Source organism: Bolinopsis microptera, chromosome 13, assembly GCF_026151205.1.
Source record: "Bolinopsis microptera isolate Bmic1 chromosome 13, MBARI_Bmic_1.0, whole genome shotgun sequence".
Classification (NCBI taxonomy): domain Eukaryota; kingdom Metazoa; phylum Ctenophora; class Tentaculata; order Lobata; family Bolinopsidae; genus Bolinopsis; species Bolinopsis microptera.
In genome coordinates this window covers 8,502,521-8,512,766 of record NC_087084.1, presented here as the reverse complement: position 1 = coordinate 8,512,766, position 10,246 = coordinate 8,502,521, and the positions used below count along the sequence as shown (strand labels likewise).

The following is a 10,246-nucleotide window of genomic DNA, read 5'->3' as shown; positions in this document are numbered from 1 at the left end:
CAATCGATGTTGTGAAAGGCATCGCAGGACAAGTTAACTGCGGAAGTAGTCCGGGAGCTAGGCTTCAACCGTCATCAATCGATGTTGTGAAAGGCATCGCAGGACAAGTTAACTGCGGAAATGGTCCGGGAGCTAGGCTTCAACCGGAGGTATCGAGGGTCTTTTTTGCCTGGGGGAAACGTTAAGGGTTAAAATCAATTTTTTTCTCCATTTTTTCTCCATCTATAGTGATAAAAAATGCAAGCCAAATTTCAGGTATACACTTAAAGAATATTATGTAAACTTACTCAGATATTGCAGACTGAACCACTTTCAGTAGAAATGATTGAACCCTCGTCTATTTCAACCAAAGGCCAAGTCTTTGGGTCTTTACCCTGTAGACATTTAAACTCGAAAGACTTAACGGGATACTTATCGTAGTTCCCGTAAAGTTTCCAGTTAATTCCGTATTGGTCCGGTTTATTGATCGACCCTTCAGAAATGGCGTTATCCGTCCAATTGTCCACCATATTTATGACACACGAATCCACTGGTGGATTAAGACTCCATCTAGCCGCTAGAGAAGGAGTGGACGATTGGCCCATCTCATCCAAAATACTATAGAGCGTCTTGTCGATGCTTTTTACAGAGTCTTCTACCGTCTTCTTTAACTCCAAAATCTCAGTGTTGTTTTTTAAAAACTTTCTGCTGAGTTGCAGGATTTTGGCATACAAGCTGATAAATAGTATCGAACTTATAATCAGTGTGACGAACCACAATGCCAACAAGTCGAACGATTGGGATAAAGCTGTCATCGTTCGGATGGTGTCGTTGGAGTTTTGAAAATCGAGTACTCGAAGTCTCAAGAATTGAATTCTTATCCAGTGTGAGTCAAAGTTGTATTTAAGAAAACTGACACCGTGCAACCTTCTCCAGGGTAAATTAAGCAGCGCCCACGTGTAAAACGTGTTTCGGACGCGCAACCTGGAGTTGTCGCCATGGTCACAGGAGTCTGCGGAGGATCGCGCAATTCAATTTTCAGGACGGTCGTGCTATCGCGGTACCCAATACTCCAAACATTCCTATCACCAATGAAAGAAACGTAATGAGAGCTGGGCCTACTCATAGGCCAAATGTTATGAATTATCTATATCCCCATATTTACGTCTTCAGTTTACAAATCAGTGAAACACAAACATACTATGCGGGGTACTACAGACCCCCTCAAAGTCCTTTACAACGTTACTGCCAGGTTACATAGCAGTTACAGGGTGAGAATCCTTGTCACGTTTTTGGTCAGCTTCGCCGGGGCTCATGTCTTTCCTCGAGGGAGCATTAGTGTCTACAGAAAAACTGACAAATCCTAGCGAAGTCCAATCCGAACCACATCTTCCATCAGAGGTGGTGCTGGGTCAGCTGGTTACTGAACGGATTGGCCTGGAGAATGGCATAGTCCTATTATTCTCAAGTTAACCATAGAGGGGGTCAGGCATTGACGGATGTTACTCGTCTAAATTTCTTCGAAGTAGCGCGCGCCGCTTTCTTCCCGACGGCACGAGCTACGAAGTAGCGCGCGCCGGGCCAGATCATTAACAATGGTCAAGGTCAGGCACTGTACGCTCACGGCTGGTTCTTGGAGCCAACACTCTCAGCCCCACAGAAGTGGGAGCACTGTCGGTGGTGGCACACCCAGAAAACGGACAGTGTCTCTCCTTCTCTCTTCTTGGACCTGCATTGCTGCTGGCGAGTCAGCCAGTAGCAATGCAGCATCTCACTCACTCAATCACATCAGCAGTTCAAACACAGTACAGAGACTGGCACTCTCTACTCCGCCACGGAAAGTGGACAAAAATAACCCATCCAGTCATGGAAAAATGACATTATTGAACCAGCCGCAAAACCATGTTAAACCACGGAATATTACTAAAACTCCAAAGCGAGCGCTCTACAACAGGAAGAATCTGGAAAGCGTCAACACAAACCAGTATAGAAAGGACCAAAATCAGCACTCCACGAGAGCGCGAGACAGCCGCGCGCAGCATAACAAAACAATCTGAAACAAAGGGACGTCAAAAGTTAAATACACCAAAGATAAACCAAAGGAACATCACACCAGGGTTCGAGTTTAATATCATCTCAACTCGATCCTCAAAAATACTAAAAGCACGACACAACCTCGAGGATCACCAGGGCAGGCCCGCTAGCATAATGCGGTGGTAGTTCCTCGAAGTAACGCACTACCTTTTCCGGGAGGGTGTTTCGACACCTGACTCCAGACGGGTTCTATGGAGTCTCTCGATGACGGATCATTATGGCAGATAACCTTAGGGTCATCGCCGATCCACCGGGTCATAACTATGTTATGTCTTTTGGACGTACCGGGCTCTGCGAACCCCATGCCAAGCAGAGCAAAAGGTACAAAGCCTGCAGTCCAAAGGAGCTCCATCAGACGTTAGCCACAAGGCGGACGTAGCCTCCTTGCTAATCCGGGGAGGTAGAGTGAGCGCCCTCGACAAAAAAAAAAAAAAAAAAAAAAAAAGGTTACATAGCACTGAAAGTGAAAATCAATATCATCAGAAATTCAAATTCAAAGCAATGCCGTCATAGTATTACAAAGCCCCAAAAAATGTTTTAAATACCAAGTAGAACTTATCTGTTATGACTTTATGACTTAGCAATAGCTTTGCAGTTCGGATCTCGGAGGCCTGGATGCTTAGCTGGAGCGGGGAGCCAGTTTTAACCATTAACCATTTTCATGAAATTGGTAGAGGACTTTGTTGTTTGTTCAATTCTATTGTTTTACGTGGAAGCGTAATACATAAGTACATATAACGGGTTACCTGTTTTCTTGCCTTGTCCAATATCATCTTGATCTGGGTTACCTTTTTCTTGCCTTGTCCAATGTCATCTTGATCTGGGTTATCTGTTTTCTTGCCTTGTCCAATGTCATCTTCATCTGGGTTATCTGTTTTCTTGCCTTGTCCAATGTCCTCGTGATCTGAGTTATCTGTTCTCTTGCCGTGTCCAATGTCATCTTGATCTGGGTTACCTGTTTTCTTGCCTTGTCCAATGTCCTCTTGATCTGAGTTATCTGTTCTCTTGCCTTGTCCAATGTCATCTTGATCTGGGTTATCTGTTCTCTTGCCTTGTCCAATGTCCTCTTGATCTGGGTTATCTGTTTTCTTGCCTTGTCCAATGTCATCTTGATCTGGGTTATCTGTTTTCTTGCCTTGTCCAATGTCCTCTTGATCTGGGTTATCTGTTTTCTTGCCTTGTCCAATGTCATCTTGATCTGAGTTATCTGTTTTCTTGCCTTGCCCAATGTCATCTTGATCTGGGTTATCTGTTTTCTTGCCTTGTCCAATGTCATCTTGACCTGGGTTATCTGTTTTCTTGCCTTGTCCAATGTCATCTTGATCTGGGTTATCTGTTTTCTTGCCTTGTCCAATGTCATCTTTATCTGGGTTACCTGTTTTCTTGCCTTGTCCAATGTCATCTTGATCTGGGTTATCTGTTTTCTTGCCTTGTCCAATGTCATCTTGATCTGGGTTATCTGTTTTCTTGCCTTGTCCAATGTCATCTTTATCTGGGTTACCTGTTTTCTTGCCTTGTCCAATGTCATCTTGATCTGGGTTATCTTTTCTCTTGCCTTGTCCAATGTCATCTTGATCTGGGTTACCTGTTCTCTTGCCTTGTCCAATGTCATCTTGATCTGGGTTACCTGTTTTCTTGCCTTGTCCAATATCATCTTGATCTGGGTTACCTGTTTTCTTGCCGTGCCCAATATCATCTTGCACAGCTTGATCTGAGTTACCTGTTTTCTTGCCGTGTCCAATATCATCTTGCACAGCTTGATCTGAGTTACCTGTTTTCTTGCCTTGTCCAATGTCATCTTGATCTGGGTTACCTGTTTTCTTGCCTTGTCCAATGTCATCTTGATCTGGGTTACCTGTTTTCTTGCCTTGTCCAATGTCATCTTGATCTGGGTTACCTGTTTTCTTGCCTTGTCCAATGTCATCTTGATCTGGGTTACCTGTTTTCTTGCCTTGTCCAATGTCATCTTGACCTGGGTTACCTGTTTTCTTGCCGTGTCCAATATCATCTTGCACAGCTTGATCTGGGTTATCTGTTTTCTTGCCTTGTCCAATGTCATCTTGATCTGGGTTACCTGTTTTCTTGCCTTGTCCAATGTCATCTTGATCTGGGTTATCTGTTTTCTTGCCTTGTCCAATGTCATCTTGATCTGGGTTATCTGTTTTCTTGTCTTGTCCAATGTCATCTTGATCTGGGTTACCTGTTTTCTTGCCGTGCCCAATATCATCTTGATCTGGGTTACCTGTTTTCTTGCCTTGTCCAATGTCATCTTGATCTGGGTTACCTGTTTTCTTGCCTTGTCCAATGTCATCTTGACCTGGGTTACCTGTTTTCTTGCCGTGTCCAATATCATCTTGCACAGCTTGATCTGGGTTATCTGTTTTCTTGCCTTGTCCAATGTCATCTTGATCTGGGTTACCTGTTTTCTTGCCTTGTCCAATGTCATCTTGATCTGGGTTATTTGTTTTCTTGCCTTGTCCAATGTCATCTTGATCTGGGTTATCTGTTTTCTTGCCTTGTCCAATGTCATCTTGATCTGGGTTATCTGTTTTCTTGCCTTGTCCAATGTCATCTTGATCTGGGTTATCTGTTTTCTTGCCTTGTCCAATGTCATCTTGATCTGGGTTATCTGTTTTCTTGTCTTGTCCAATGTCATCTTGATCTGGGTTACCTGTTTTCTTGCCGTGTCCAATGTCATCTTGATCTGGGTTATCTGTTTTCTTGCCTTGTCCAATGTCATCTTGATCTGGGTTATCTGTTTTCTTGCCTTGTCCAATGTCATCTTGATCTGGGTTATCTGTTTTCTTGCCTTGTCCAATGTCATCTTGATCTGGGTTATCTGTTTTCTTGTCTTGTCCAATGTCATCTTGATCTGGGTTACCTGTTTTCTTGCCTTGTCCAATGTCATCTTGATCTGGGTTACCTGTTTTCTTGCCTTGTCCAATGTCATCTTGATCTGGGTTACCTGTTTTCTTGCCGTGTCCAATATCATCTTGCACAGCTTGATCTGGGTTATCTGTTTTCTTGCCTTGTCCAATGTCATCTTGATCTGGGTTATCTGTTTTCTTGTCTTGTCCAATGTCATCTTGATCTGGGTTACCTGTTTTCTTGCCGTGTCCAATGTCATCTTGATCTGGGTTATCTGTTTTCTTGCCTTGTCCAATGTCATCTTGATCTGGGTTATCTGTTTTCTTGCCTTGTCCAATGTCATCTTGATCTGGGTTACCTGTTTTCTTGCCTTGTCCAATGTCATCTTGATCTGGGTTACCTGTTTTCTTGCCTTGTCCAATGTCATCTTGATCTGGGTTACCTGTTTTCTTGCCTTGTCCAATGTCATCTTGATCTGGGTTACCTGTTTTCTTGCCTTGTCCAATGTCATCTTGATCTGGGTTACCTGTTTTCTTGCCTTGTCCAATGTCATCTTGACCTGGGTTACCTGTTTTCTTGCCGTGTCCAATATCATCTTGCACAGCTTGATCTGGGTTATCTGTTTTCTTGCCTTGTCCAATGTCATCTTGATCTGGGTTACCTGTTTTCTTGCCTTGTCCAATGTCATCTTGATCTGGGTTATCTGTTTTCTTGCCTTGTCCAATGTCATCTTGATCTGGGTTACCTGTTTTCTTGCCTTGTCCAATATCATCTTGATCTGGGTTACCTGTTTTCTTGCCGTGCCCAATATCATCTTGCACAGCTTGATCTGAGTTACCTGTTTTCTTGCCGTGTCCAATATCATCTTGCACAGCTTGATCTGAGTTACCTGTTTTCTTGCCTTGTCCAATGTCATCTTGATCTGGGTTACCTGTTTTCTTGCCTTGTCCAATGTCATCTTGATCTGGGTTACCTGTTTTCTTGCCTTGTCCAATGTCATCTTGATCTGGGTTACCTGTTTTCTTGCCTTGTCCAATGTCATCTTGATCTGGGTTACCTGTTTTCTTGCCTTGTCCAATGTCATCTTGACCTGGGTTACCTGTTTTCTTGCCGTGTCCAATATCATCTTGCACAGCTTGATCTGGGTTATCTGTTTTCTTGCCTTGTCCAATGTCATCTTGATCTGGGTTACCTGTTTTCTTGCCTTGTCCAATGTCATCTTGATCTGGGTTATCTGTTTTCTTGCCTTGTCCAATGTCATCTTGACCTGGGTTATCTGTTTTCTTGCCTTGTCCAATGTCATCTTGATCTGGGTTATCTGTTTTCTTGCCTTGTCCAATATCATCTTGATCTGGGTTACCTGTTTTCTTGCCGTGCCCAATATCATCTTGCACAGCTTGATCTGAGTTACCTGTTTTCTTGCCGTGTCCAATATCATCTTGCACAGCTTGATCTGAGTTACCTGTTTTCTTGCCTTGTCCAATGTCATCTTGATCTGGGTTACCTGTTTTCTTGCCTTGTCCAATGTCATCTTGATCTGGGTTACCTGTTTTCTTGCCTTGTCCAATGTCATCTTGATCTGGGTTACCTGTTTTCTTGCCTTGTCCAATGTCATCTTGATCTGGGTTACCTGTTTTCTTGCCTTGTCCAATGTCATCTTGACCTGGGTTACCTGTTTTCTTGCCGTGTCCAATATCATCTTGCACAGCTTGATCTGGGTTATCTGTTTTCTTGCCTTGTCCAATGTCATCTTGATCTGGGTTACCTGTTTTCTTGCCTTGTCCAATGTCATCTTGATCTGGGTTATCTGTTTTCTTGCCTTGTCCAATGTCATCTTGACCTGGGTTATCTGTTTTCTTGCCTTGTCCAATGTCATCTTGACCTGGGTTATCTGTTCTCTTGCCTTGTCCAATGTCCTCTTGATCTGGGTTTTCTGTTTTCTTGCCTTGTCCAATATCATCTTGATCTGAGTTATCTGTTCTCTTGCTTTGCTCAATGTCATCTTGATCTGGGTTACCTGTTTTCTTGCCTTGTCCAATGTCATCTTGATCTGGGTTACCTGTTTTCTTGCCTTGTCCAATGTCATCTTGACCTGGGTTATCTGTTCTCTTGCCTTGTCCAATGTCCTCTTGATCTGGGTTTTCTGTTTTCTTGCCTTGTCCAATGTCCTCTTGATCTGGGTTACCTGTTTTCTTGCCTTGTCCAATGTCATCTTGATCTGGGTTACCTGTTTTCTTGCCTTGTCCAATGTCATCTTGCACATCTTGATCTGGGTTATCAGTTTTCTGGCCTCGTTCAATGTGAATTTGCACATTTTGAACTGGTTTATCAGTTTTTCTACCTTGTTCAATGTCATTTTGATATGGGCTATCGGTTTTCTTGCCTTGTTCAACGTTATCTCGCATATTTTGAACTGGGTCTTGTTCGATGTCATTTTGAACTGGGTTATCAGTTTTCTTACCAACGTTATTTACCACATTCTGCACATTGTTTTCCAATTTCCTGGTGAGTGTTTTTACGTGTATCCCTGTGGTAGGGTGACCAATACCATCACCCGGATCAGCAGGCACTTCTTGAGCACACTTTGGTTTCAGAGTTGTTTCCAACCACTTAAACAGTGAACTTGCAGAATTCGCAACAAAATCGTTGTACAGTAAAGGGTTGATAACCGAGTTTATTGGTAGAAATATTATTGAAATGATTGGGTACCAGGGTGTTGCGTCGATAACTTCACTGGAATGAAGGCAGCATGCGATGACAATAGGTAACCAACAGAAGAAATCTGTCGCAATGATCAGTGATATTTTTTGTTGTAGTTTTCTGTTCTTGTTTCCGATTTTCTGGCTGGCTGCATTAGCTGTAATGTTGATGTATATGTAAGATATTGAGATGATAATAAAACAGAGCATGTTCATCGCCAGGATTGTCCAAGTATAAAATCTTTGTGGGTCATTAGGTTTAACAAAAAATTTGAAGAGGCAAACACCATCATTTCCATAAAACTCGAGTTTCTTTCGGCCGAGAACGTCACCTCCATAATCATTGGAAAACATTCCATCAATGAGATCGTTTATAATTCTCCAGCTGAGAGTCCCAGATTTTATTTTCCCGTAGTATTCTTGTAATATACCAAGATGAGCCTCTTTGCCTGGTGCTCCTATAAACAATCTTACTGAAGGTTTATACGTCATACCATTCACAAAGAAATCCTCAAAATAATGGACCAAAGGGACCACTGCTACGGTCACTGATATCAATAAAATCGCTGCCATCACCGAAACTATCTGTAGAATTGCTATATTTTTAACTTTCCTCCTCGACGTGTTTTTCTTGTTGACCCCGGCTACTCGTACTGTACTGAGAAAAGTCATGGAAAGTAATGACATCTGGCTTCCAACCGTGCTGATAACGCCAATAACTGAGCAACCAAAGCTTGACAGCCAAACGAGCTGGTTGGAGCAGTAATTTGCCCCGTACACAATCGTTTCGTTGACAGCCAACCACAGCAAATGTACTCCCATGAGGAAGTCTCCAACGGATATCAGAAACACCAAGAGCCTGTTCTTCATAACCGTAGTGTTCTTGTCTTCGGCGGCAAACCAAGTTCGACAAATGGTCACTAGATTGAAAAGGACCGCTAAAATCCCCAACAACCAGCACATCAACTTGAGGAAGGTTTGTTGAACGATATTTTTACCGCAGTCCGAGTTACATTCATCCGAGAAGTCCAGGCAGTCCACTGTTCCATCACATTTCTCAGTTACTGGAATGAACCGCTCTTTTGAGTGACAGCGAAACACATTGGTACAGGTCTCTTCGTCAGAACCATCTCCACAGTCGTCCACAACGTTGCAAACTTTGTTTTGGGTTATACAAAGGCTGTTGCGACATACAAAGAGATCGTTGGTGTAACCGTGTCTTGTTTTCGTGACAAATGTGAGAAAGGAGTTTTGTGCCACTGTGTAGACCCGGTTTGGGTATTGCTGAGGGCAAGCGTCGGATCGATAGGTATCCTTTAATGGACAAGTAGAATTTTCACAACGGCCTGAACAGCTCAAAATTAAATAGAGTTCACCAAATGTGTAGTCACAGTTAAACGTTTTATTAGGATAAACGACTGTGATATCTGAATTTACTCCAAAAACCTCCTGTTTTGTTAAATTCACCTCCTTCCTCACACACTTTTCGGAAATTTTCTGTATTTCTGTGAGTCCTTGCAAGCAGTACATGAGGCGCTTTTCACTTTTCCCAAACTTGACTGTGGTTAAAACTTTGTCAAAGGTAAGAGTCATCTCATGAGATTTTTGACAAGCTCTTTTCTCTCGACCACAAGCATCTTTGCCATCACAAAGGTTCTGAAACTCAACATATCTATTTTCTTGTCCCAGTTCGCACAGGAAAACCTCATCGCAAGCAGGATTTGTTTTGGTAATGAATCGTTTTGTTGACCCAAAGCCGCAAACTGGCCAGCTATCATCCTCATCAATACCATTTATGCAATCTTTCACGCCATCTTGAAGCCATGCCAGAGGAATTCTGAGAGGTTGTTCATGTCTGTAAGCTCTATGACACGTTCGCTGCGTGAGGGAGTTGCAAGATTTTAGATCCTCATCTTCATTATTCAGGCAATCTTTTATGCCGTCACAGAGCCTGTGTTTGTGAATAAAACACGTCGGTGAAACTGATTCACATACCTGAGAGATCACATTATACGAAACAAGATTATTGTGTGTTTTATTTCAATTATAGAAATTTTGTTTACACGAATCTAAAAAAGTTATAGTGATATTAATATACATATAATCTTAAACAATAATCTCAAATGTGTGTGTGTCTGATCGTCTGTCTGTCTGTCTGTCTGTCTGTCTGTCTGTCTGTCTGTGCGTGTGTAATTTCCGGTCGGTTATATTAAAAAAAGGTAAGAGTTACGGGACTCTTTTTCGGTATAGTGCCAACATTGCAACAAAACTCTGACGAAGCCCATAAGCAAATTTTATGTAAGTCGGCCGGTGGTAAGTGGTTTAATTGATGGTTTTGTACCACAAATGTTACATAAAATGGCTTGAGCAGCTTAATCAAGAAAAAGGTAAGAGTTACGGGGCTCGCTCTCTCTCCCATTACTGTATATTATGTAGCGTATATATTACACTGTCGTGTTATACTTTAAACTTATTAGGGGAGGAATCGCTCTTAGCGGTCTGTTTGGACTGTAGAGAGAGTTCATACTTTCATACGACAATGTAATGCATGTTTTCAAATATGCGGGTGTGGTGCGGAGTTAATAAGGGTTAATTTCTATTGATTA

The 10,246-nt window shown here is 42.4% G+C and overlaps 2 protein-coding genes across 2 annotated transcripts in view; one reads left to right on the top strand and one right to left on the bottom strand.

The window, feature by feature from the left end:
• Nucleotides 1–10,246, top strand: part of LOC134824966 (muskelin-like) — a 472,587-nt gene that overhangs the window by 59,588 nt on the left and 402,753 nt on the right. The gene's annotated exons all lie outside the window — the stretch shown is intronic.
• Nucleotides 2,644–8,132, bottom strand: LOC134824754 (filaggrin-2-like). Its single transcript, XM_063836728.1, has 4 exons — nt 6,959–8,132; nt 5,999–6,927; nt 2,813–5,963; nt 2,644–2,696 (listed from the first exon to the last, which is right to left on the bottom strand). Exons 1-4 carry the CDS (start codon nt 8,130–8,132, stop codon nt 2,644–2,646), a joined length of 5,307 nt encoding a protein of 1,768 aa, XP_063692798.1.

What these genes read in the sequence shown, in the direction of transcription:
- LOC134824754 (XM_063836728.1), bottom strand. Translation starts at nt 8,132, where the DNA reads ATGACGTATAAACCTTCAGTAAGATTGTTTATAGGAGCACCAGGCAAA. An exon ending in TGGACAAGGCAAGAAAACAG is followed by an intron (nt 5,964 to 5,998) that starts GTAACCCAGATC and finishes GGACAAGGCAAG; the next exon opens with AAAACAGGTAACCCAGATCA. An exon ending in GGCAAGAAAACAGGTAACCC is followed by an intron (nt 2,697 to 2,812) that starts GTTATATGTACT and finishes TCCCCGCTCCAG; the next exon opens with CTAAGCATCCAGGCCTCCGA.